The sequence below is a fragment of the Podarcis pityusensis genome (assembly GCF_964106645.2).
Source record: "Podarcis pityusensis genome assembly, chromosome: 5".
Taxonomy (NCBI): Eukaryota; Metazoa; Chordata; class Lepidosauria; order Squamata; family Lacertidae; genus Podarcis; species Podarcis pityusensis.
In genome coordinates this window covers 99,266,202-99,290,999 of record NC_138032.1, presented here as the reverse complement: position 1 = coordinate 99,290,999, position 24,798 = coordinate 99,266,202, and the positions used below count along the sequence as shown (strand labels likewise).

The 24,798-nt window shown below is 44.5% G+C and overlaps 1 protein-coding gene across 7 annotated transcripts in view; it reads left to right on the top strand.

Moving 5' to 3' along the window:
* LOC308477160 (potassium voltage-gated channel subfamily KQT member 1-like) overlaps window positions 1-24,798 on the top strand; it is a 357,143-nt gene that overhangs the window by 203,003 nt on the left and 129,342 nt on the right. For all 7 annotated transcript variants that reach the window (XM_081005502.1, XM_081005506.1, XM_081005504.1 and 4 more), the window contains 4 exons: window positions 3,400-3,475; window positions 12,831-12,925; window positions 14,476-14,516; window positions 15,504-15,565. In XM_081005502.1, coding sequence (XP_080861628.1) covers window positions 3,400-3,475; window positions 12,831-12,925; window positions 14,476-14,516; window positions 15,504-15,565 — 274 coding nt within the window. The remainder of the gene's footprint in view (window positions 1-3,399; window positions 3,476-12,830; window positions 12,926-14,475; window positions 14,517-15,503; window positions 15,566-24,798) is intronic.

Sequence of the window (24,798 nt, the reverse complement as noted above, 5' to 3'; positions counted from 1 at the left end):
TTTCAATGTTTTAAGTGGCGGTGGGAGGAACAACTCTATGTTCCCATCATGTTCATACTTGAGCTTCCCCCTCGCCCTCCTTTTTCATTTCAAGTCACATACAGTCTTCATTATTGCTGTATTGATCTCAGTATAACTCCAATTATTCCCTCCTCACTCGTAAATATTTTTTAGCTTACATTCCACAGAGGGTTGCCGAATCATAAATATAAAGAGAAGCTTAAAATAAACAAACCGTGGGCTCCCCTCTCCCCAGCCATCTCTCGCACCAAATAAAATCTTATCTCAGCTGAATGTCTTGCAGTTTACAGTCACATCTCTTTCCAGCACGTGTCATTACTTTAAAGCCAATTAAAAAAATCCAATTAGTAGGATAACCTCTGCTTCCAGAAATGGAGTCGGAGGGTTGCAGCAGACAACGAGCTTCTGCATCCAGTGCCTTTGCCTGCTCTTGCATTCCATGAAGAAGTGAGTGCCAGACCTCAGGGCCCATTCCTCCCAAGCCAAGAGAGGAATTCAGAGAATGGTTTAACCCCAACGATTTTCTCTATCTTTATTTGAATCAAGGGAGGTGTCCATTCCTGACGCAGAATGGAAATAGAAGCTTGATCTTTTTAAAAGGAGGAGGAGGAGGAGGGCACCTTTCCTGTAAACCGCAAATTACTGCATTTAAGACAAGATTGTGAAAAGGAAATCCTGCAAATTGGACACTGCTATTGCTTGATTGTGGGCCCTTATGCTGTAAAAACAAGGAGGAGCAGAAATAGAACAGCCAGTTCCGAGATGAAATAAGGTGACAGCTGAATTGAGTGCAGGGAAGAGGCATTGGCATTGGCATTGGCATGGATCACTTGATCGAGCAGCCCAAGTGATGGTCAGTGTGCTGTCAGCCCACAGAGGCTGCCTAATGTTAGGGTCCACAACAGTTTGCACTGCTTCCAGTGGTCCGTTTGAGGCAACCTCAGGTAAAGGTGCATTATGGCTTGTCAGCCCCTGAGCTGGACTTCTGGACAGAAAGCGCCACCCTCCAAGATCCCTTAATCTAGCATTGGGGTGGGACAAGGTGTCCCTGTCTCTGTCCCTCCTAAGGATCCAGCCCAATGACTATCCCACCTGTATTTATTTATTTATTTATTTATTTATTTATTTCATAAAATTTATACATGGCTTGATTGTTGAAAAAAATCTCAAAGTGGTTTACAAAAAGAGAAAGCAGCAAAATTGAGAGAAAAACTCACCCATACTTTACAAGTTGTGACATACATAGAATAAAGAACAAAATGCAAATATGTGCTATTGCTATGAAACAGGCACAAACTCCGCATAGCAATAGTCAATCCATTTGTGAGTAAAAATGTATCCCTGGTCCTGAAAACCTGTGACCAACTGATCTCTATATCAATGTTGCAGGTGGCATACACGTCTAAAAAGAGACCCCACTGGGTTAAACTACAAATGGAGTAAAGGAATAGGTGATGGCAAAGCCCTTAGGAACAAAGGTGGAGAGAGTAGGTGCAGGCCTCCTCTTATTTCTTAGGACCCAGCAGAGGAAGTTTTCAATCAGGTCCACTCTGAGGCCCTGCCAAGAAGAGCCAGAGCAGCGTGGTGTAGTGGTTAAGAGCGATAGTCTCGTAATCTGGGGAACTGGGTTCGCGTCTCCGCTCCTCCCCATGCAGCTGCTGAGTGACCTTGGGCCAGTCACACTTCTCTGAAGTCTCTCAGCCCCACTCACCTCACAGAGTGTTTGTTGTGGGGGAGGAAGGGAAAGGAGATTGTTAGCCGCTTTGAGACTCCTTCAGGTAGTGATAAAGCGGGATATCAAATCCAAACTCTTCTTCTTCTTCTTCTTCGCTCTGATTGGCTCCCTCACGGGGAGGCCATACCCACCCATGCTGAACCACAGTGTGCCTAGGTGTGCTGAGGTTAAACAGGAAAAGGTCTGCTGCCCCTCCCCAAGCTGCAATCTAGTGCAGATCAGGACTCCTCAGTAAGACAGGAAATGTAGACACATGTGATAATTTTGCTCTGTTCGGAAGGGGAAGCTAAGCCTGACCTGTATGTAGCAGAAACTGAGTATGATTGTTAAGTTGTTCACCTTAGTTCCCTTTGCAACAAATGCCACATTAAGGGGGAGAGTAAGTCCCCTTTCATGCCAGCTCACAGAAAATTTAGTGGTCCAGGATGAGTCAGAATGAAAGAGTGAGAGATGCTCAAAGGAAGGGATATTTATACTCAATTTCTCCCCTTTGAAGGTGATTTTCTTTTGTACAGTGGCTAGCCAGGTGCCTTTGGGTGTTCACAAGCAGAGCATAAAGGTTTACAATCTCCAAATGTGTAAGAGCAAAATGCTCTCCTAATATCTCCAGGAAGAGATTTTGCATTAAGCAGAAGTGGGCATACACAACTGACTTTATTGCGTACAATTTCTGTTTGGGCCTGCCCAGGTTACCCTTATCAGCCCAGTGTAAGGGGAAGCACACTCTTTACATGTGAAATATGTGAAATAATTTTGTTTTTAAAATTAAGCATGCTTGAAAATAGTAATTTGCCTGGTCAGCTGTGGTTTCTAAGGATCAAGCAGGAAAGCTTTGATAAATCACCTGGTTTTGCCAGAGTTTTGGTGTGTCACAAGCAACTGTCACAAGCTAGCGTGGGCAGGTAGGCTGGTAAAAATGTTTCTGGTTTAATAACTTTCGTGAACTCATTTGCAATGATGAAATAAAGACCAGCATCTTTCTAGGAAAGGTTTTTTGTTATAACTTCAAGTGTCCAAATATCTGTCCGCATTTTAATTTCTTTGTAGTAGAAACTTGTGGGTACCTTCAAAGAATATGAAGAGTGTCACAATGCTCCACATTTGCCTACATTGTGCCTTGCTTGCACTGATGGCAAAATCTCCAGAATTTTCTATACTTCAGATTTATCTATTTTTGTTTAACACCTTAAACCACTAATTCTCAAACTATGCCAGGGCACACCAGCATGCCATAAGAAATGCTAGTTGAGTAGCTACAGGATGATAGAAGCCTCCAGTACTCTGCATGATCCACAGTTTGAACTTGCCATCTTCCAACCAGGAGGAGCGATGGTCAGACCAGTCACTCATGCAGAGACACAGGCAGGCACAGAAGCAGTTGGTGAGGTCCTTTGAAGGCAGGCAATTATTTCTCTTTCACACTCTAAAGCATTTTGGTTATGAGCACAGCATGCCTCCATTCTGCACAAGGGGATCTCAGCTGTCAGAAACTTGAAGGCTCCTGTACAAAATTGAAGCAGGAAAGACAAAGCACAAAGATCTAAAGGGGCGTGTATGCTTAATATACTATTGCGAATTTGCACTGAAAAGCTTTGTATTTTAAAATCTTTGGGGGAAAAATGTGTGCCTGGTTTGTTTTGTAGGCTAACAGAAGCACACCGAACAGCTGTCAAAGTCATCAGGAGAATGCAGTATTTTGTAGCCCGGAGGAAATTTCAGGTAATAAATGGCAACAGCAACAGAACCAAGTAGTCCATAACATAAGTACTGTGGAAAAGGTATTTGAGGTGAAATGTGTAAAAAAAACCACCAACACCCACCCACCCCTCTGCCAAGGCACCAAACTGCATAGCTCCAGATTGTTCAGACAGGACCTTGATTACTCATAGTTTCTAGTACTATAGAGACTAATTACTGTGAACATTGTTTTATGTTTGAATCTATTTTTTAAAGTTTGCAATTTCATTTTTACACTGACTTACATTGTGCCACCAATACAGATCACACACAATGCACTTATTTTCCCTGTCATTAACAGGAATCCCTCATTGTATGCAGAGGTTTGGTTCCAAGGGTTCTGAGCATGCATGAAAGTCACATGCACTCAAACCCTTGGAGCTTGGTATTCAGAGCCTGGCTATGTCTTATACTCCAGGCTTGACTACTGTAATTCGCTCTACGCGGGGCTGCCCTTGAAGCTGTCCCAGAAGCTCCAGCGGGTGCAGAATGCTGCAGCGAGGCTCCTCGCGGGGTCTCTGCCATGGGAGCATATTCACCCAGTGCTTTTCAAGCTGCACTGACTCCCGGTGGAGTACAGGGTCAGATTTAAGGTGCTGCTTTTGACCTTTCAAGCCCTTCATGGCCTGGGACCCTCCTACCTACAGGACCGCCTCTCCCGGGATGCCCCACGGAGAGCCTCAAGGTCCATAAATCAGTGTTTTTCAACCTTTTTTGGGCAAAGGCACATTTGTTTCATGAAAAAAATCACGAGGCACACCACCATTAGAAAATGTTAAAAAATTTAACTCTGTGCCTATATTGACTATATATAAAGAAATTCTCTTGAATAGGAATCAAATAAACACAAAGAAAGTATTTTATAATTACTTTATTATGAAACAGTAAGTAAACAGAAATATGAAAAATTATAAAATACTTTATTCAGTGCGCAACCTGGGCCTGTTTGGCTGAACACAAAGCTGATATTCTGGCTGGAATCGAAGAAAGACACACACGTAGCTCTTCGTCAACAGCTCTCAGTCTCTCTCTGTATTTAGTTTTTATAGCAATCATGCTTGAAAAGCTCATCTCACACAGATATGTAGTGGAAAATGGGAGCAATGTCAAAATAGCTTTGTTTGCCAGAAGGGGGAACTCCTTGGCAGTATCCAACCAAAAACTGTCCAAAGGTAGATCAGCAAATCTTAGCTTGAAACCACGATTTTGTCTCAGTTCAGTTAGTTCCTCCTGCTCCTGTAAAGTCATGTCCTTTCCACCAACTGATGCTGAGCTATAAGGGTCCCTAACCCAGTCAAGGCATTCAGTGGAGACTGAAGAGAAATAAAACGACAACTTCTCCGGTCCTCCTGGTGACTCGAGTCGCGACGTCTTCTTCTCTCCGCTGCTGCGCACACTGTGCTCGGGCGGGAAGGAAGTCGGAAGATGGTGTCCTACTGTGATAGGTCCAGGCTGGAGTCTGGACCAATCACAGCCCGGACATCAGAAAAGTGGAGGGTGTCCCCCTGAGGAGCGCCAATCGGCGCCCCTGCTGGCCGAGGGTGGGGTCAAACCCCTCCCCCATACCCAGGACACAGTCCGGCGCCCGCTTAGCGGGCGAAAATTTGAATTTATTTTTTTTTAAAAAAAAATCTTTCGAATTTTTCAATTTTTCCCACGGCACACCAGGCAACATCTCGCGGCACACAGTGGTTGAAAAACACTGCCATAAATAGCAACCCCCTAGTGGTCCCGGGCCCTAAGGAAGTGAGATTAGCTTCAACCAGAGCCAGGGCCTTCTCAACCCTGGCTCCGGCCTGGTGGAACGCTCTGCCTCACGAGACCAGGGCCCTGCAGGATCTGATTTCTTTCCGCAGGGCCTGTAAGACAGAGTTGTTCCACCTGGCCTTTGGCTTGGAGCCATTTTTATTCCCTCCCTCCCTCTCTTTCTTTTTTCTTTTCCTTTCTCCTCCTGCGATGAGGCTACATTTTAATATTTTAATGTTTCAATATTTTAATGTTGTATTTTAATTTTAATTTTAAGTTGTAATCATTCAACTTGTTTTTTATTATTGCTTGTTAGCCGCCCTGAGCCCGGCCTTGGCCGCGGAGGGCGGGGTATAAATAAAAAATATTATTATTATTATTATTATGTAACACACAGACATTGCATGTAAGCTCTCACTGCTGGGGGTTCTGAAGTTTCTCTCTCAAAAACAGGCAAAGAAAACTGAATGGGAATACACAGTTTTCTGACTACCTATTTGTTGTTGTTGTTGTTGTTGTTGTTAATATGCCTCACTATCTGTTCTCCTCCCCATTTCAGTCCATAAGAAAAATTAGTTACTAAACAGAGATAAGCAGAGAGACAAAAAGCCTAGTAAGAAAGGCAGACTGTGGCCCAGATCCCCTCCAGCTTTCTCTGCCTGTCCCTGGGGAGACTTCAGCATTCTCTGTAAATTTTGTTTTTTCTCTGTCTCTAATTTTTCCAATCTAAAGTTTGGCTTTGCACATTTTCATATCAGTTTGTAATTTTTAAAAAAATACAGTGTGAAAATTCATCCGCATTTTAGTGTGAATTTGCGCTGTGGGTTAAACCACTGAGCCACTTCGGCTTGCCAATCAAAGGTCGACGGTTCAAATCCCCACGACGGGATGAGCTCCCGTTGCTCGGTCCCTGCTTCTGCCAACCTAGCAGTTCAAAAGCACGTCAAAGTGCAAGTACCACTCCAGCGGGAAGGTAAATGGCGTTTCTGTGCGCTGCTCTGGTTCGCCGGAAGCGGCTTAGTCATGCTGGCCACATGACCTGGAAAAACTGTCCGCGGAAGCGGACAAATGCCGGTTCCCTCGGCCAGTAAAGCGAAATGAGCACCGCAACCCCAGAGTTGTTCGCGACTGGACTTAATTGTCAGGGGTCCCTTTACCTTTACCTTTTTATCCTTACATGCACATTTTTATATGCAGTTTTGACTAGTGAACCATTTTTGGCAAAGCACTTTACCCTAGTATATGCATTTGTGTACACATTGCTTTGCTGAAGCAATGCATTGCAAAATTTTGGAAGAGTGCAAGTTTCAAAGGGCGGCTGTGTTTCAGTTCTTGTATTGTTTTGGAAAGTCCAAATTAGGTAGGTTTGCCTTTAAATGGGAACAGAATCAAATATCTCCCCCCTCCCTCCAGAACCTGCCTTGCACACAACAGCTGTGTTTCATGTAGCAGATCTCTCACTTTGGAATGAGTGAGTAATTAAACGGTTTTGTTGTAGTTCTTTATTTTTCTGCATTTACGCTTAAAAAGACCTGCAGAGGATGCCAGGTTAGTGCCCCTCCCCATTTTTTGTTTCCATTGTGTGTGTTTAGGATTTGAGGCATTCTCAGCCTCTGACTGGGCAGCTTAGTCATTACTCTACAGCCTGCACATTCTAATGTGGATGATTTTATATGAACAAAGAGAGGTTTATTAGGAAGGAAGAAGATTAATTATGCTTTTGGGTAGCCTCCTCTCTCTTTTTCTGGTTTTGTTTCCCAAACCTTTGTTAGAACAGCTAGGCACTGAGCCATTGTGATACAATAGAGAGCCCCAAAAAATAGATTTGAGGGGTTGGGTGCGAGGGAGGGGTATACTTAGACAAACAGCTCTCACAGCATCTCTGCCAGTCAAGTCCAGAGAGTGATACTGGCACAGTTGCAATAGTCTGCTTTTCCTGGCCAGAAATAACGATGTGTCAGCGTCTGTAAGCAGGAAGTTGCAGAAAGCAATAAATTCAGAGCCTTAAAAAATTGAAAGTGTAATAGTCCATCCCTTCCCTCCAAGCACATACCACATGTCAAGAAAACAGTGAAGCTGTGTTCCCCAAAACCAAGGTCCAGGTAGGCCCAGACTGCTGAAGATTATCTAAAACAATTTTGTTTGGATGGGTTTCTGTTTCTCTTTGTAGTGGTGGTGGTGGTGGTGGGAGAGAGGGGGGCTGTTTCCTCTGCTTGTTGTCCTTGTTCTTCTTGTTCTTTGCAAGTTTAGTTTTTCCTCTCTGCTTTTATCTGGAATTTCTAGGATCCCATGGCTGCACTCCAAGCATGACTCCATCACATGCTGGAGGGTTTAATGCATGCTAATATCTCTGGCCTAGGCTGGTGGCAGAGAAAAAACAGACAACACGACTAACAAGCCGTTGTTACTTCTTTTTCAATTACTGAAATTTTCACTGTACTTTCTCTAGTCTTTTTCTGGTCCCTTGACCCACAGCCAAAAGAGGGACCCATTGCCACCCCCAGATTCCCCTTGGAGATAAAGCAGATTCAAAGACAGCAAAAAAACAAAGAGAGCACAGTCTTCACCTCCTTTTCCTGTGTTTACTCCATGAATAATAGCATTGTCATGCAAATTTTCCAGGTTCACTTTTTCTCTTTTTGGGGGTTCATTTTTAGTGTCTTGGCCAGCCCTTGTATTTTTAGCAACAAAACAGTCAGGTAGCTAATTAATGCTTTTGCTTGCTTGTTCTGCTGTTTTCCCTTTAAACTTAAGTCAGAGAATTGTAGAGTTGGAAGGGACCATGACAGCTGTCCAGTCAAACTCCCTGCTAACTTGTATATTAAATCTGTATGCAGGAATGGGGTCCCATGCCCACCCCACATCCAGTATTACAAAACTTGTTTCATTCTGAAGTAGTTATCACCAAACTTGCGTGTAGGCCAAAAGGGGCGTCATTGTGAAAATGAGCAAAGAGTTGAACTTTTGCCTGTAAAATAGCTTAATTGTCTTTCCAAATATGCCATTTTGAAATGACCATAGTTTGCTGGACAATCAGTTGCACAGCCAGAGTTCACTAATGAAACTACTTTGTTGGATATCACTCACAATATATTGTTATACACACCCCATTTTCTTCTCTGAGCTCAGAGACATTTCATGGGCCCATGTGTGGCCTAGGATTGGTTCACTTGGAACTGAATGAAGGTTGCCAGAGACTTGCGCCATTTCTGTGGCAGCACAAAATGGTTGGTTCATGGCATGACGTTTTTTGCCCACTGACACCTTGGTGACATTGCATCCAGCCAGGGGAGGAGGCAGGGCAGGGCAGCGAAGCTCTCTAGCTACTTAGCTTTCCAGAAGCTCTCTAGCTATTTAGCTATGCAAAGGCCTGTTCTCCCGACAAAAGGGAATATGGCAGGCTAAGCTTGTCTACCTGGTTGAATTTCTTTAGCGTTGTTTTTCCCACTCTGAAGCATAGGGTTGGGGGAAGGATTTCGAAAGTTATTTTACCACCCCCACCCCACCCCCACAGCAATATAAAAAGGACTCACTCTGCTAGAAATGCACTTCAGGTGCTCTTGAATAAATGAACTAGATAAATGAGCATATGAGACCCTGCCTAATTCCCTGCCTCTCCCACACTTGCTGCTGTCACCACCACCTCCTTCTTCCACTCCATCCAATGAGTTTTGGTTTTGTTTTTTTAGCTTGCCTGCAGTTGCATGTGTCAGATGTGAATTGTCATGTGTTGGCAACAGGCTGCACGGCTCTTTAGTTCATTTCGCTGCAATGGAGTAAGTGGTGATGAGGCAAGACTGATTGCTTGAACCAACCTTTGGTACACTTATGTGGTTGTCCATCAATTCAGCTGTGAAGAGGAGACATGCTGTTAATAAAGTGTGTTGAACAGTGGTAGGTGATTTCTCATGGGTCTGTTGAGGTAAAGGGCAGGAAAGGGCATCTAACAGCAGGTTGAGGTGCTTCTCCCCAGTCATGGAAGGTCTACATCAAGAACAAAGGTGGGAAGATACCGGCAGTGCCTCCTGTTTGCCAAGAGACCACTGTAGAGGCGGCATGGGTTGGGGGCTGCAGAGGAGTTGGCAGATGTGGCCTCCAAAGAGCACATTGTAGCTGTCACTGCCGCTTCTGCAGCTGCAGTAGGCGGTGCATTCATGGGAGTCCAAATTTGCTGTCCCTTTGGATCCTGCTGCCTGAGGCAGTCGCCTCCTGGGTGGTCTGGCCCTGAGTGGAGCTAAGGGTAGGTAGAGCCCAAGGTTACAGCAGGCAGCATACACTTGACCTAGAGACACACTCAGACAACCTGATATACACAGACTGACACACACAGATGTAAGTGCTGATGGTGGGGAGAAACAGCAAGGTTAGGGCCTCTGAGGTGGGCAGAAATGGTGAGGTCTAAGAGGTGGGTGGGGAGATTTCTGTGCTGCGCTTCAAAAAAGGTACTAGTCCTTTTGTCACAGCACAGCACAAGAACCAAATTATGATGTCATAGTTCCCTCCTCGTTCTTTACGCCAGTCTCCTGCTGAGTCTTCAAAGTGGTGTGTTGGCTAAACTTCTGTCTCCCTGCCCCTTGCTCAAATGGAACTGCAGCAGCAGTGTGATTAGCTAAAAGCGTCCTGAATGAAATCTGATTGGTGCCCTCCAGGCACAATTCAGAGTAAAATGAAGTGCTAGCTGTGGATTCTTGTGGGAACCAAGGCGACTAGGTGTCTCTAATCTCAAGGAAAGAAGGGTGTTTGAAGGCTTGAATGCTATTTTTTAACTGGAAATTGCCTAGAAAATTTCCTCAATCTTCTTCTGAAGGGTTAAGGGGGTGGGAACGGGGAATGGGAGTCTCAGAAGGACAGAGAAACTGCAATCAAGGAGAAGGGGAGAGGAGGAGAGGGCTACCCCTGTCAGTAGGTTGCTGCCCCTTCTGGACATTGCCTCCATCTTCTACCTGCCACACTTCCAAACTAAGGGTATAGTATCTGACCGCATCATGTAACTCAGCATTTCTTTATCTTATGGATTCTGTCCATGCCATGGCAAACCTGGATTTCTGTGGTACATAACCTCATATTACACTATGGCTTACATATGGGTGAATCATTATCCTAAGTCAGTGATGGCCAAACTTGGCCCTCCAGCTGTTTTGGGACTACAATTCCCATCATCCCTGACTACTTGTCCTGTTAGCTAGGGATGATGGGAGTTGTAGGCCCAAAACAGCTGGAAGGCCAAGTTTGGCCATCACTGTCCTAAGTCCTCGTGTAGCTAAAGCTCTATATGCATTCAGCAGCTTATATCAATTAAAGAAGCGATCTGAAGTTTATCCTAAGTATAAAGAGAAAAGGTGGATTATGGTCTGGAGAACTATCTATTACATGAAACTTTTCATTGACTTAGAGGGGCACTTTAAATGAGCCTGGATAGCTCAGTTGGTTAGACCATGGTGCTGATAACACCAAGGTTGCAGGTTCGATCCCTGTATGGACCAGCTGCATATTCCTGCATTGCAGGGGGTTGGACTAGATGATCCTCAAGGTCCCTTCCAACTCTACAGTTCTATGATTCTATGATTCTGTTCTATGAAACCTTTCGATTCCAGATGATGCAGTCACTGGCTGGGTGCTGAATTTCATAATCTGATATAAAATAATATGTCACTTCTTTGGTGACCAGCAACAATCTTTTGTACAGGCAATTGTTTATCCCCGGTATTATGCTATTCTTTGCACTATCAGACACCTATGTGTTACTAAATGTGTTCCTAAATCTTCTTTATGCATTGATGGCATGAAGAGGCTCTGCATGTGCAAACATTAGGTGGGCGGGGGGGGTCACACCCCTTGCCACTCCCCCACCACCTTCACAGGCCCCATCCCTGACAAGCACGCGTAAGTGAAACCTCCATGGCCTGTGTCTGAGCAGGGGAAGGGTCCCTCCAGCTTCAGAGGTGAGAGCCAACAGCGTGGCTCCCGTGCCCCTCTCTAGATGCTGAGGCTCTACATGTGATGAATGTGTAAAGAGGGTTTGGGTGGAAGCATAGATATACTGTATATGAGATTGATATATTAATGATTGTACTTGTGTATTTGTTTTCTGTTCCCTGCCCTCAATTTGTGCCACAGCCTTTTGCAAAAGCAAATGGAATTAATTGAAGGGTATGTGTTTGCTTAATAGTGTGAAAGGGCAGTATAGATAGCATGATAGTACACAGTTTCCAGCTGGATTTGAATCAGTCACTCAATCAATCAGTCTCTGCATATGATCCGGATGTTCCGACCCCCGATAAGCACAGATCAGGGCCAATGACTAGGACTTGTTTAAATAAAGCTTCCACATGTCCAGAATGTTTTAAAGGTGTGTAAAGGTAAAGGGTTAGGGTTAGGGTGACCGACTCTGGGGTTGCGGCACTCATCTCACTTTATTGGTCAAGGGAGCCGGCATACAGCTTCCGGGTCATGTGGCCAGCATGACTAAGCCGCTTCTGGTGAACCAGAGCAGCGCACGGAAATGCCGTTTACCTTCCCACCGGAGCGGTACCTACCGTATTTTTCACTCTATAAGACGCACCAGACGACAAGACGCACCTAGTTTTTGGAGGAGGAAAACAAGAAAAAAAATATTCTGAATCCCAGAAGCCAGAGCAGCAAGAGGGATCGCTGAGCAGCGAAACCAGCGATCCCTCTTGCTGTTCTGGCTTCTGGGATAGCTGCGCAGCCTGCATTCACTCCATAAGACGCACACATATTTCCCCTTACTTTTTAGGAGGGAAAAAGTGAGTCTTATAGAGCAAAAAATACGGTATTTATCTACTTGCACTTTGATGTGCTTTCGAATTGCTAGGTTGGCAAGAGCAGGGACCGAGCAACGGGAGCTCACCCCGTCATGGGGATTCGAACCGCCGACCTTCTGATTGGCAAGTCCTAGGCTCTGTGGTTTAACCCACAGTGCCACTCGTGTCCCCAACCCTTTAAAGGTGTATAAAAGATGCTAAATTTTGTAAAGTCTGAGCCTGTTTAGTATGGTAGCTAAGAGATGGAGCTACAACCAGGAAGTCCTTGGGTCAAATCTTGTGTCTGCCATGAACTCTCTTGTTGACCTTAGGCAAGCCACTGTCTCTTATTCCCACTCCTTGTCTGAAATAGGAAAATGTGATAAAATACCAATGTATCTTGCAGGGGTGCTGCATTAAGATAATGTACATGAAAGATCTGAAAGTACTTACACAAATCCTTAAGTACCGTAGGTTCTGGTGTATAAGGTGACCATGGAAAAGAGGTTAAAAAGTCAGGGGTCGCCGGGTATGGGTGACGCGGGGCGGAAGCCCCCCACCCCTCTTCCGAAGCAGCAGCAGCAGGCAACGGGCTCAGCTCCGCGCCAGGCGGCTTTCTCCCGGCACGGAGCTGCCCAGCGTATTAGGTGACTGGGCTTTTAGGACAAATCCCCAAATTGCAGCTGCTAATTTGGGGGGTCGTCTAATACGCCCAGTCGCCTAATACACCGGAATCTACCGTATTAATATCTATATGGCTCAAAGCAAGTGATGCAAAAACAGGATATCTCTCACCTTTTCCATTTTTATTTGTTCTCTTTTCACAGCAAGCTCGGAAGCCTTATGATGTGCGTGATGTGATTGAACAATACTCTCAAGGGCATCTCAATATGATGGTTCGAATAAAAGAACTCCAAAGAAGGTACCCAGCTCACAGTTGCTTCAGGGGCCCTGTGAGCTAGCAGTGAGGGATATACATTTGAAAAGCATTTGGGGGCAAAAATGCTGTATTTTGTACACAGAAATTGGTGATGTTACATTGTCTAACACTGTATTAAAGAGACTTGTTGAAGTTGTGTATGTTAACACAACTTCAACAAGTCTCTTTAAATACAATGTTAGATAATGTACAGGTTATTGTTCCCGCAGAGGAATGGAATATGCCTTAGCTTTTTTTCAAATGCTCAAATTATTTTTTGCATGTTCTTTTCTTGCAGTCTTTACAGAAACTCTGAAAGGTTCGCCAGTTTTATTATCCCCATAATAGAGAAAGGAGGCTGATAGAAGAGTGGCAGAGGCAAAATTTACACGGGAAGTTTCCTGATGTTGCTCAGTATCCTGAGCAACATGCTACCTCAGTTTTCAATGGTGTACAATGGACCTTCTACCTCTTGGGAAAAAGAATGCAGTGGAGTCCTTTTTGCAAAGATTATGCCAGGATAATATATGTGAAGCCCTTTTAAATGGATATGGATATGCTAAATTTATAAAGTTCTAATATTATCATGACCATTCTAGATATCCAGGTTGATAACAGAAACACCAGGCCCCTGGTGGCAGCCCAGATGGCTCATGATGCACAAAAGAAAACTGCCTGTGTTGGGTGCCTTGGCCCTGCTAACTGAACTTCTTTCCTGAGCAGGTGACTGAGGAGAACCTCTGTCACTGATCTCAAATCTCTGGCAGGTTTGTATGAATGTGGGCAGTCCTTTGGATAACTTGATCCCATGCCACTAAGGGCTTTATGGTCATGACCGACACTTTGAATTGTTCCCTGAAGTATACAGGCAGCTAATGCAGCTGACAAAGAATTGGTGTAATATGGTATGAGTGTTTAGTTCCTGTGAAAATCCAGGCTGCTGCACTCAGCTGCTCCAGCTGAAGCTCCTCCACCGTCTTCATGGGCAGCCCCATTTTGAGCCCATTTTAACAGTCCAGTCTTGATGTAACTGGGACAGGAATTGCTGTTGCATTAGCCTCCATATTCACATAGGATTCTAGCTGTCTGATAAAAGGCACTCCTTGCCACCCCTGGCAGCTTTGGTTCTGGAGGTAATGTTGAATCCAAGAGGAGCCCCAAGATGCAAACATGGTCTTTCAGTGGAGGTGCAACCTAATTCAGCCCCAGGTAAATTCATCCAAGCAGAATCAGCCATTTTCCCAGTCACAGTATTTCTGTATTTGTCTAGGGTATATTTCTATTTGTTTACCTTCATCTATCTCAAATCTGCCTCCAGACACCTGTTCAGGTATTTCACAGCCTTCCTAGGATTAGCCAATGGAAACATGAGGCAGAGTTGTGTGTCATCTATGTACTAATAAGGAGCAGGAACAAGGTTCAAGCTCTGTCAGTCCTTGTGTAGACTTGCTCTCTGTCCTGTAGATCACACAAGCAAAATTGGCGTCACTACAACCTGAAGCATAATGAAATCGACTTGATAACATTCTTGTGTAATCAAATTCTCTTTTCAGGTTGGATCATTCCTTGGGGAAGCCGGGCCTCTTTCTTCCAGGTACAGAACATTTCTATAGACCTATCAGTTGCATCAGCCAATGAAGGGCGGGGGGGGGGGGTATTTAACTGAAAATTTAGGCCACTATTTAGTTATTATATTCAGCTGATAGTCAACAAAAGTTTGTGAAAAGCATCTCTATTTAATGATTCTTATATGTGTGCCTTTTACTATGCATGTAAATGTAACAAATGTCAGAGGACTGGGCATCTTATGGGCAGTTTTCTCCATGCATCTTTAGCTACAGATCAGCGTAACATAGCTCAGAGATCAGGAAAGGAGGGCAGGGCTGAACAGAAAGTACTCCTTTTCTCTTTCTGGATTAACTTGATTTGCTCTCCATAATACCAGGTCCTCGCCAAACTTAGCTGGCTGTATAGCATCATCCTACTAGCTCTACCCTATCAGGACACCCTCCCCTCACTTATCTGGATAGTGGCAGCAATATGAGTGGTAGAAAGATGTGAGTCAGAGCTTTGGTTAATTTAGCTGTGAAAGCAGGGAACTTTCTCAGCCCTTTATCCAAGGATGTCAGGGGTTGCCCTTCTCTTGTGTCCCAGTATACATGGATCTCTGCATTCCGTGGTGGTTGGGGGGGGCAGAGCCTCCCTCCTGACATTGGTGTCCCTACAGCTTACCTAGGTGGCGCTGGGCAGAGCAGGGCAGCAGCAAGGGTGGGATGGCACAGATGCCTTGGTGGAGCCAGGCCCTGTGCTTCTGTTGTGCCCACACAGCAGTGCCCTTGCCGCTGTCCTTCTCCACCAGCATCACTGAGGTAAACTGCAGCAACATTGGTGTTAGGATGGCAGCTGCGCCCCACCACACCAGCAACTACTGTTGGTATTTATCTATTATGGAGGATATAGTGCAATCATGTTGCCAGCCAATTTTCTACTACCTTCTTGCTAGAACTATGTTAAATAAACTAGCTGCATTTCCCCCCAGATATATATAATTGAGTATTTTTTCCCTTTTTTCTTTTTTAAGAAAAGGGAGTAGACAAAGGATACTATACGGTAGGAGCCAGACTGATCCGGCTAGAGGATAAGGTAAGGATTTGTTTGTTTGTTTGTTTTAAAGCACTCTCCACACATCGTTAATGATATCAGATTTATGTGCCATGAAGATTGTATCTTACCATCATTTACTTTAAAACTCTGAGAAGCCAAGATAGGAAGAGAATACACTAATACAGCCACTGAAAGTGGCTAGGGATACTAAGCCAGATGGATGTGGTATAAATAATAAAATTATTATTATTATTAACTGGAAGACGTTTGATGAAGAAGTTTTCTGTAGGCTGTGTTAGGGCTATCTATACATGGCAAACTTTGATGCAGACTTTGGTGCAAAGCAGGAATATTTGCTTCTTGACCGCGTCAGTAGTATAAAGATGTGTCTGAAGCTCAAAAGGTATGAAACCTGAAGCACGGAGGAATTTATGGATGGCCTTTGCTTCCAAGGTTATCAAACCTAATGCATGGCAATTTGCTGGTTTGTTTTTGCTGGGATATGGCTGGGATATATGGAGACAAGTGTGTTGAACTGCTGATAAGAATCAATAAAGTGTTGATCTGTAATGGAAGAGTAAGCTGCGTGGGCAGTGCCCTGCTTTGGTGAAAGGGAAGGGATAGATAGATGCAGGGGTTTATTTTGAGGTGGTACGTAACTGTATGCTGTACCGCCACCTCTTTTCGCCTCTGCCGCCTCCACTGCTTCCCTGGAGCCATTTTGGCATGACCCGCCAAAATGGGGCTACCACAAAGTGGCATGGCTAGAGCGGCCATCTCCCCCTCCCCCTTCTCCCCCTAGTGCTTATTCTACCACAAAGTGGCACGGCAAGAGTGGCCAATGCTACTTTTTCCTTTCCTTGCTGCGTGGGCCACTCTAGCTGCACCACTTTATGGTAGAGGAGGACTGCTTTGCTCTTCGACCACAAAGTGGCATGGCTAGAGCAACCTTCATGTCAAGGAAACAGCTGCTCTAGTCATGCCACTTTGTGGTAGCCCCCCTTTGGTGGGGTGTGCCAAAACTCCTCCAGGGGGCAGGAAGCTTGAAGCTTTGGGGGAGGGGAAGGGTGTGTACCAGGCAGTGCCTCCTTTTTTTTTCAAATGAAGCACAGGATAGATGATAGTACAGTCATACCTTGGGATAAATACACTTCGGGATGAATATTTTCGGGTTGCGCTCCACAGCGACCCGGAAGTAACGGAGCTTGTTACTTCCGGGTTTCACCGCATGCACAGATGCTCAAAATGACATCGCGCACATGCGCGGAAGTGCCAAAGCGCAACCCACGGACGCACGGACACGGGTTATGTTCGCTTCGGGATGCGAACGGGATCCGTTCCGGAGGTACCACTGTATTTCTTTGCAAGAGAACTGAAATGGTATGAGATGCAGCCAGCCGTGCCTGTGGCCTATACATTCATTTCTATTGATCCCACTGTCTCCTCTGGGTAAGCAGATTATGTAGGTGTTTGTTAGGGTTTTGATGAAACAGGTTTTGCAGGACTTTGGAGACAATAGTGGGGCAACATTGTGTGTCTGCAATATGGTTACCAGATTTTTTTCAATGAATCCGGGGACACTTTTTTTTTTTTTTTAAGCCGAGTAGCAACAGGGAGTCAGTAGTGGGGATGGTGAGGCAAAAGACCCTGGCCCCAAGCACACATGCATAGTGTATAAAGGTGCAACGCCCTTCTTTCAAACCCTGTGAAATATAAATGCTCTGAGTTTTTAAAAAACTGTGCAACGGCGCGCTGCCTGCCCGTGACTCCCGAGCCTCCCCCGATCTCCTTCCCCCTTCCCCCTTCATTTTGACTGATCAGGGGAGGCTGTTGACTTCAGAATGAAGTACTGCTAATAGCAGTTGGACCATAAAGAAGGCTGATCGCCGAAGAATTGATGCTTTTGAATTATGGTGCTGGAGGAGACACTTGAGAGTCCCATGGACTGCAAGAAGATCAAACCTATCTGTCAGGGAACTGCCATCAGTACTGGAGGGGGAGCGCAAAAGCCAGAGGGATTCCAGAGAGCGTCCAGGGATCGGGAGGAGCAGCCCATCTTCTGGGGAAGAGAATCAGCATAGCACCAGTGGAGAAGGGGGGCAGGTGGGGGAAGTGGCGAGGTGGTCCCATGACTCCTTGCCTGGGACCAGCGGGGAGAGTAGGGGTCCTCCGTTGCCCACGCCCTCCCTGCGCAGAAGGCTTTCGCGCAGAGAGGGTAGGCGGAGACTAGACGTCAAAGAACTTCTTTGCTGGAAGAAGTTTAAGAAATGCCCACTCACAGATTCTGCCAGCGATTGAGTCAGCCACGGGTGAGTGGCTGTCCAGACAGAAGAGGTTCACTTTGGCATCCCAGCCAGGTGTTTGCACCCAGCCAGTGAGATAGGCACCTGCTTACGCACGAGCAACCCCTAGAACCATTACACTATCCATTCTGAAGGAAATCAGCCCTGAGTGCTCACTGGAAGGACAGATCCTGAAGCTGAGGCTCCAATACTTTGGCCACCTCATGAGAAGAGAAGACTCCCTGGAAAAGACCCTGATGTTGGGAAAGATTGAGGGCACAAGAAGAAGGGGGCGACAGAGGACGAGATGGTTAGACAGTGTTCTGGAAGCTACAAACTTGAGTCTGACCAAACTGCGGGAGGCAGTGGAAGATAGGAGTGCCTGGCGTGCTCTGGTCCAGGGGGTCACGAAGAGTCGGACACGACTAAATGACTAAACAACAACAACTGCTAATAGCTTTGTCTTCCCCCAGCTTCTGTCACACCTCATTGTTTTGCATTTGTTTAGTATGTCTCCTGTGTGTGGAGCAGACTTGAAATTGTGTAAAAGATGCCTCCTAATTCCTGCACTGAGGAGCCGACTCCCAGTCCAGTGCTACTGCTGCACGGTGGCAGAAAACGTCTGACACTCGGTGTCTATGTCACTTATTAAGTAAGGACATACACTTCAGCAATTGAAAGTTGGCATGCTCTATATATCCCCATCACCTTTAGCTCAGTTGTGATGTGTTTGTGTAGATTTAGTTATAGAATGCTAGTTCCATGTTTTCATGTTAGGGCACCAAGAGAAAGGCACCCTAGGGAGGCCTGCTTAACCTAGACGTGGAAGGGCATAGACTACTCTCATCTGCCTCTGACCTTCTTGGCTGCTTTGGGATCAGTCGACACTTATTTACTGGTCTGGGGAGGGGAATACCCTACAGACGCCTATCTTGCTTGACCTTATAGCTAGCATTGATTCTACTAATTGTACAATAGAAATCTCAATCCCCCTTTTGGCTCTGTGAACTACTGATTGTTGGCTTATATTATGCTTTAATGATTTATTTGTAAATTAAACTAAAACCCTTCTTTGATTTGCTCTTGCTTACAAATAACTCATGCTGTTGCAGTTGGTATTGTAGCTGCTTGTGGTTCAGTTCAAACTATGTGGAGATCTTCAAGACGTGCATGGGGCCCTCTCCAACGGCAAATGTGCCATTTGGCTGAACCTTCCCTAGCTTCAATTTAAGGAGTTAACTTTAACTTATGGTATGTAGCCATTCACAGATTCCATTTATACATATTTGGACAATTGTTTCCAACATGATCTAGTTGTTAGCATTCATAGCTGTTTAAATTTGCAATCTGAAACCTCTACAATTCAGATTGGGTATTACGAATGCCCTATTTATTATATTCTATTTAACATTTTAAAGGGGAAAAACATGTATGCCGCAAGGTGAGAGAGGAAGCAGAGAAAGCTGAAAAATAAAAACTGAGAGGGACAGGAATTGATGAATAAAAAAGTGTGAAAAAGATAGCTGTCTTGATTTTTGTAAAATATACATATTAGATAATTTCATAATTATATGGAAAGCATTTGTGATATTTACAGTTACAATTGACATACTCATTCTACCATAACTGTTTCCACATTTATAAACAAAGAAGCAACAGCACACTAAGTCAAAGCAATAATTTGGTAACATTTAAAATGGGCAGAAACATGCCAAGGGATGTTGAGCCATAAAGCTGAAGGCTTTAGAGCAAGATTTCAGACACAAAGTCTGAACCAAGCACAGGCCTCTATAAATACTGCATTGAAATAAGTTTTGCTTTTATTTTTAGTAAGAGCCAGGCTAACTGGAAGAACATTTAATTTGTTGGAAATGCAAATCTTTCTGTCACAAAGCGATGGTGAGGTTGTGTGATCCAAGGACTAGAATACTAGAAATGAACTCCTGAGGTGGAATATCAAGCATCCATCTTCCACATCAGCTGGGGGAGGGGGCGGAAGGTACTTGCCTTTTTTTAAAAAATTGGGTCACGGAGTGCCAATGCAAGTTGGGGCTACAACAGAATCAGAATGGAGCAGTGGATTCTTTATGGAGGGAACAAGGATATGTGTCCACCAATTTTCCTTACTCTTGGCATTCTTCTACACCAAACTTGGACAAACTTAGAAGACTCCACACTGTCAGGCTCCTGATAAGGCGAAGTTTCTGGTCATGCAAAGGCTCCAAGGTGTCTGTTTCTAAAAGCCTGTTGTAATAAGAAAGTATTCACCTGCCAGTGACCTGCCACCCAACAGAGAGGAAAGTCTGGGAGCAGCCACTGAGAAGACATTAGTAGGTCCTATAATAGTATAGCCAAAGTTAATATGAGGACAGGGTGGGCATCTGGTCCGCCTGCGTGGTCTGCTGTTGCTGGCAATTAGCTGTTTAAGGTTGTGGAGCAAGTACATTCATCCCTACACCCAAGTCCCTGAAGATCATTTAGTCCAACTCCCTGCAAGGCAGGAATCTCAATTAAAGCATCCCTGACAGATGGCCATCCAACCTCTGCTTAAAAACCTCCAAAGAAGGACAGTCCACAATTTCCCAAGGGTGTCTGTTCCAATGTCTAACAGCTCTTACCATCAGAAAGTTATTCCTGATGTTTAGTCAGAATCTCCTTTATTGTAACTTGAAGTCACTGGCAAGTGCTCCGCCCAACCCCGAAGAGTCAGCTGGCTGGCAAGCTCTATTGGCTAGCCTGAAGCGTCCATCAGCCAGCTTGGTGGGTGGGCTCAACTTCTGAGCTAGGCTGCGTGAGACAAGCAAGTGAGGGCACAAACTTCTACATCTTATTTTTTATGACTTCAAAAATGGGACAAAAGGCATCGCAAACAGGACCAGGGACTTTGTGCCCTCCAACAGAACGAATCTGTATTTTAAAGGACAGGTGACAACAAGTGCCTCAGCTTGAATGCTGCGTTAAGAACAGTGCATTTGCCATAAGTTATTTTGGCTCATTCTTGTCATTGTTTCTCAAGTGAATTTTTATTTGTATGACCCAAGGATGTGGGCAGAGTGCTTTGTAAGCACAACTTTTCACATATATGTTCAGTCTTGGTCATCCTCCTGGCTGATAACATATGACGTTAACATTTGTTGAGGTACGTAGATTGGCCGGGTGCTGTGCATCAAACAGGCGTCATATTTTGCTTCCTTTAAACAAAGTGATACATCTTTGGACTATAAAGGGACATGCTCCCCCCACACACATCACCACACACATCCCCCCATTAGTATATCTCTAAGACTTCAACTAATCTTAATCTGGACAGATAATTGTATGTTTAGATGCACAATTATTAGATGCATGAATTCAACTTGTTTTCACCTTAGTTTACTCAGCTGAACACAACTGAGCTACATGTGCAGCATAGAATCATAGAATCATAGAGTTGGAAGAGACCACAAGGGCCATCGAGTCCAACCCCCTGCCAAGCAGGAAACACCATCAGAGCACTCCTGACATATGGTTGTCAAGCCTCTGCTTAAAGACCTCCAAAGAAGGAGACTCCACCACACTCCTTGGCAGCAAATTCCACTGTCAAACAGCTCTTACTGTCAGGAAGTTCTTCCTAATGTTTAGGTGGAATCTTCTTTCTTATAGTTTGGATCCATTGCTCCGTGTCCGCTTCTCTGGAGCAGCAGAAAACAACCTTTCTCCCTCCTCTATGTGACATCCTTTTATATATTTGAACATGGCTATCATATCACTGCTTAACCTCCTCTTCTCCAGGCTAAACATGCCCAGCTCCCTTAGCCGTTCCTCATAAGGCATCGTTTCCAGGCCTTTGACCATTTTGGTTGCCCTCCTCTGGACACGTTCCAGTTTGTCAGTGTCCTTCTTGAACTGTGGTGCCCAGAACTGGACACAGTACTCCAGGTGAGGTCTGACCAGAGCAGAATACAGTGGCACTATTACTTCCCTTGATCTAGATGCTATACTCCTATTGATGCAGCCCAGAATTGCATTGGCTTTTTTAGCTGCCGCGTCACACCGTTGGCTCATGTCAAGTTTGTGGTCAACCAAGACTCCTAGATCCTTTTCACATGTACTGCTCTCAAGCCAGGTGTCCCCCATCTTGTATTTGTGCCTCTCATTTTTTTTGCCCAAGTACAATACTTTACATTTCTCCCTGTTAAAATTCATCTTGTTTGTTTTGGCCCAGTTCTCTAATCTGTCAAGGTCGTTTTGAAGTGTGATCCTGTCCTCTGGGGTGTTAGCCACCCCTCCCAATTTGGTGTCATCTGCAAATTTGATCAGGATGCCCTTGAGTCCATCATCCAAGTCGTTGATCAAGATGTTGAATAAGACCGGGCCCAAGACAGAACCCTGTGGCACCCCACTAGTCACTCTTCTCCAGGATGAAGAGGAACCATTGATGAGCACCCTTTGGGTTCGGTCAGTCAGCCAGTTACAAATCCGCTGAGTGGTAGCATAGTCAAGACCGCATTTTACCAGCTTCTTTACAAGAATATCATGAGGCACCTTGTCAAATGCCTTGCTGAAATCAAGGTAGGCTACATCCACTGCGTTCCCTTCATCTACCAGGCTTGTAATTCTGTCAAAAAACGAGATCAGGTTAGTCTGACATGACTTATTTTTCAGAAATCCATGCTGACTATTGGTGATCACAGCATTCCTTTCTAGGTGCTCACAGACTGTTTGCTTAATGATCTGCTCCAGAATCTTCCCTGGTATTGATGTCAGACTGACTGGGCGGTAATTATTTGGGTCCTCTCTTTTCCCCTTTTTGAAAATAGGGACAACATTTGCCCTCCTCCAGTCTGCCGGGACTTCGCCTGTTCTCCAGGAATTCTCAAAGATGACTGCCAGTGGTTCTGAGATCACATCTGCCAGATCTTTTAATACTCTTGGATGCAGTTCATCTGGCCCTGGAGACTTGAATACATCTAAACTAGCCAAGTATTCTTGTACTATCTCCTTAGTTATTCTGGGCTGTGTTTCCTTTGCTGGATCATTTGCTCCAAATTCTTCAGATTGGGCATTGTTTTCTTTATCGGAGAAGACTGAGGCAAAGAAGGCATTGAGGAGTTCAGCTCTTTCTGTGTCCCCTGTTTGCATTTCACCATCTTCTCCTCTCCTGTGCACTTCAGCAGTGCACACTGCTGAAGTCACAAGTGCTGCACTGCTAAGAGCCAAACCATTGTCTGACTTAGTGGTTTGTTCCCCTCCAACTATGAGCAGTGAGCCAAGAGCAAGCTTTCGTTACCGCTTGTGTTTGTTTTCAAGAGAAACAATTCACAAGCCTGGGTTCAGATTAGGGCTTTTTATCAGCCAGAACTCACCAGAACTCAGTTCCGGCCCCTCTCAGGTGGGCTCCATTACCATTATAAGAGAACAAGGGAAGCATTCAGGATGAGTTCCGGCACCTCTTGTGCTAGAAAAATAGCATTGGTTCAGATGTAACAATAAACAATATGGATGCTTTAGTTGAGATTCCTGCATTGCAGGGGTTTGGACTAGATGGCCCTTGGGGTTCCACCCAACTCTACAATTCTGTGATTCTGTCATTCTAAGATCATGGCTTAGCTCCCAGGTGTAGGACAACAACAGGAGTGGGCAAGTGGCCAGGCACCTACACTTTCAGCAGTGTGCACCAGCACCTTGTGTGTTCACATTTAAACCATGGTTTAGTTTAACTAGTGCTTTGAAGTAACATGTAAACCAGTCCAGGGAACAATCTGGAGGTATTGGTACAATGGAGGCCCTGGTTTTTTTTTATATATTTCAAAAGAGAAAATGTTCAAAATGAAACACACGGGATGGCTACTTTAAGAATCCAGTATTTACAGTTTAAAAATAAGTAACATAAATAATATTTGGGCTTCAGAAATCAGACTCATTGATTTTTGCTTTAATCCCTACCAAATGTAGTCTACACATTTAGCAAATGACTATGTTCAGTTTGTATACACACAGAGACCTATGTAAACAAGAGGAGTGGTTTTGCCAGTGGGGAAAGATTAATGTGGTCTTTTTTATGTACTATATATATATTTACCTATATTTACATGAACATTAAAAGTATTAAAAATGTCAAGATTATGTTAATTCTGTTCTGAAAGGAATCCTTCGCTCTAAATTATAGCTAAGAAATTACATTGCTTATTCATGAATTTTATGTTTAAGTGGCTGTTTCCAAAAATGTCACTGTAGGAGGGAAGAAAGGTTCATTTTCCTTGGCTGGTGCTCCATAGCTGTGCCTGTGTTCATTTGGTTTCATTCAGGCAAAGATATGCTGGAGACTAAAATAACTTCTTACATATTGATGTGTGCTTGGAAGAACAGACTTGTAGTGCTTTGGGCTGTTGGTAGCATCACATATGTGTATAAAATTCTACAAGTAAAAAACTGAGATGGAGGGGAGGCTGTTTTTCATTGATTGGGGGGGGGGGGTCTTACCACTAACTGTAGTTAGTTAATTAATGAACAAGTTAAAAAGCTAAACGCTGGGAATAAGCCCCATTGAACTCAGTGGGATTTCTGAATGGAGACATGCTGGGTTGCACTTTGAATATTTGTAGCACCTCACTGAAATCTTATTAAAAATATAAGAAACAAAGGGAGACTATTTTCAAGTACAGCGAGGCCATTTCTTCAATTAAACATATAATACCTGGCCTTCATTTTACTCTTGAAGAAAGTCCAGTTCTTGGAGGTTTTGAGCCAATGTTGGTAAATAAGGCACAGTTCTTAGTTTAACCACTGAAGTGTAAATTTGTGGGTTTGACTAAAACCCTGAAGCAAAACACACAGATAGATGCTGATGCAAATGTTTTTATTTTTACTATAGTTGTGCTTTTGTTCCCTCTTTTGGAATCACCCATTGGATCTAGCATGACATATTCTGTGCTGGACTGTCATGAAGGAAGAGTAGCAAAGACACCGTTGTCCAACCCAGGATATTCTTATTAGGAAGTACAGAGCTGA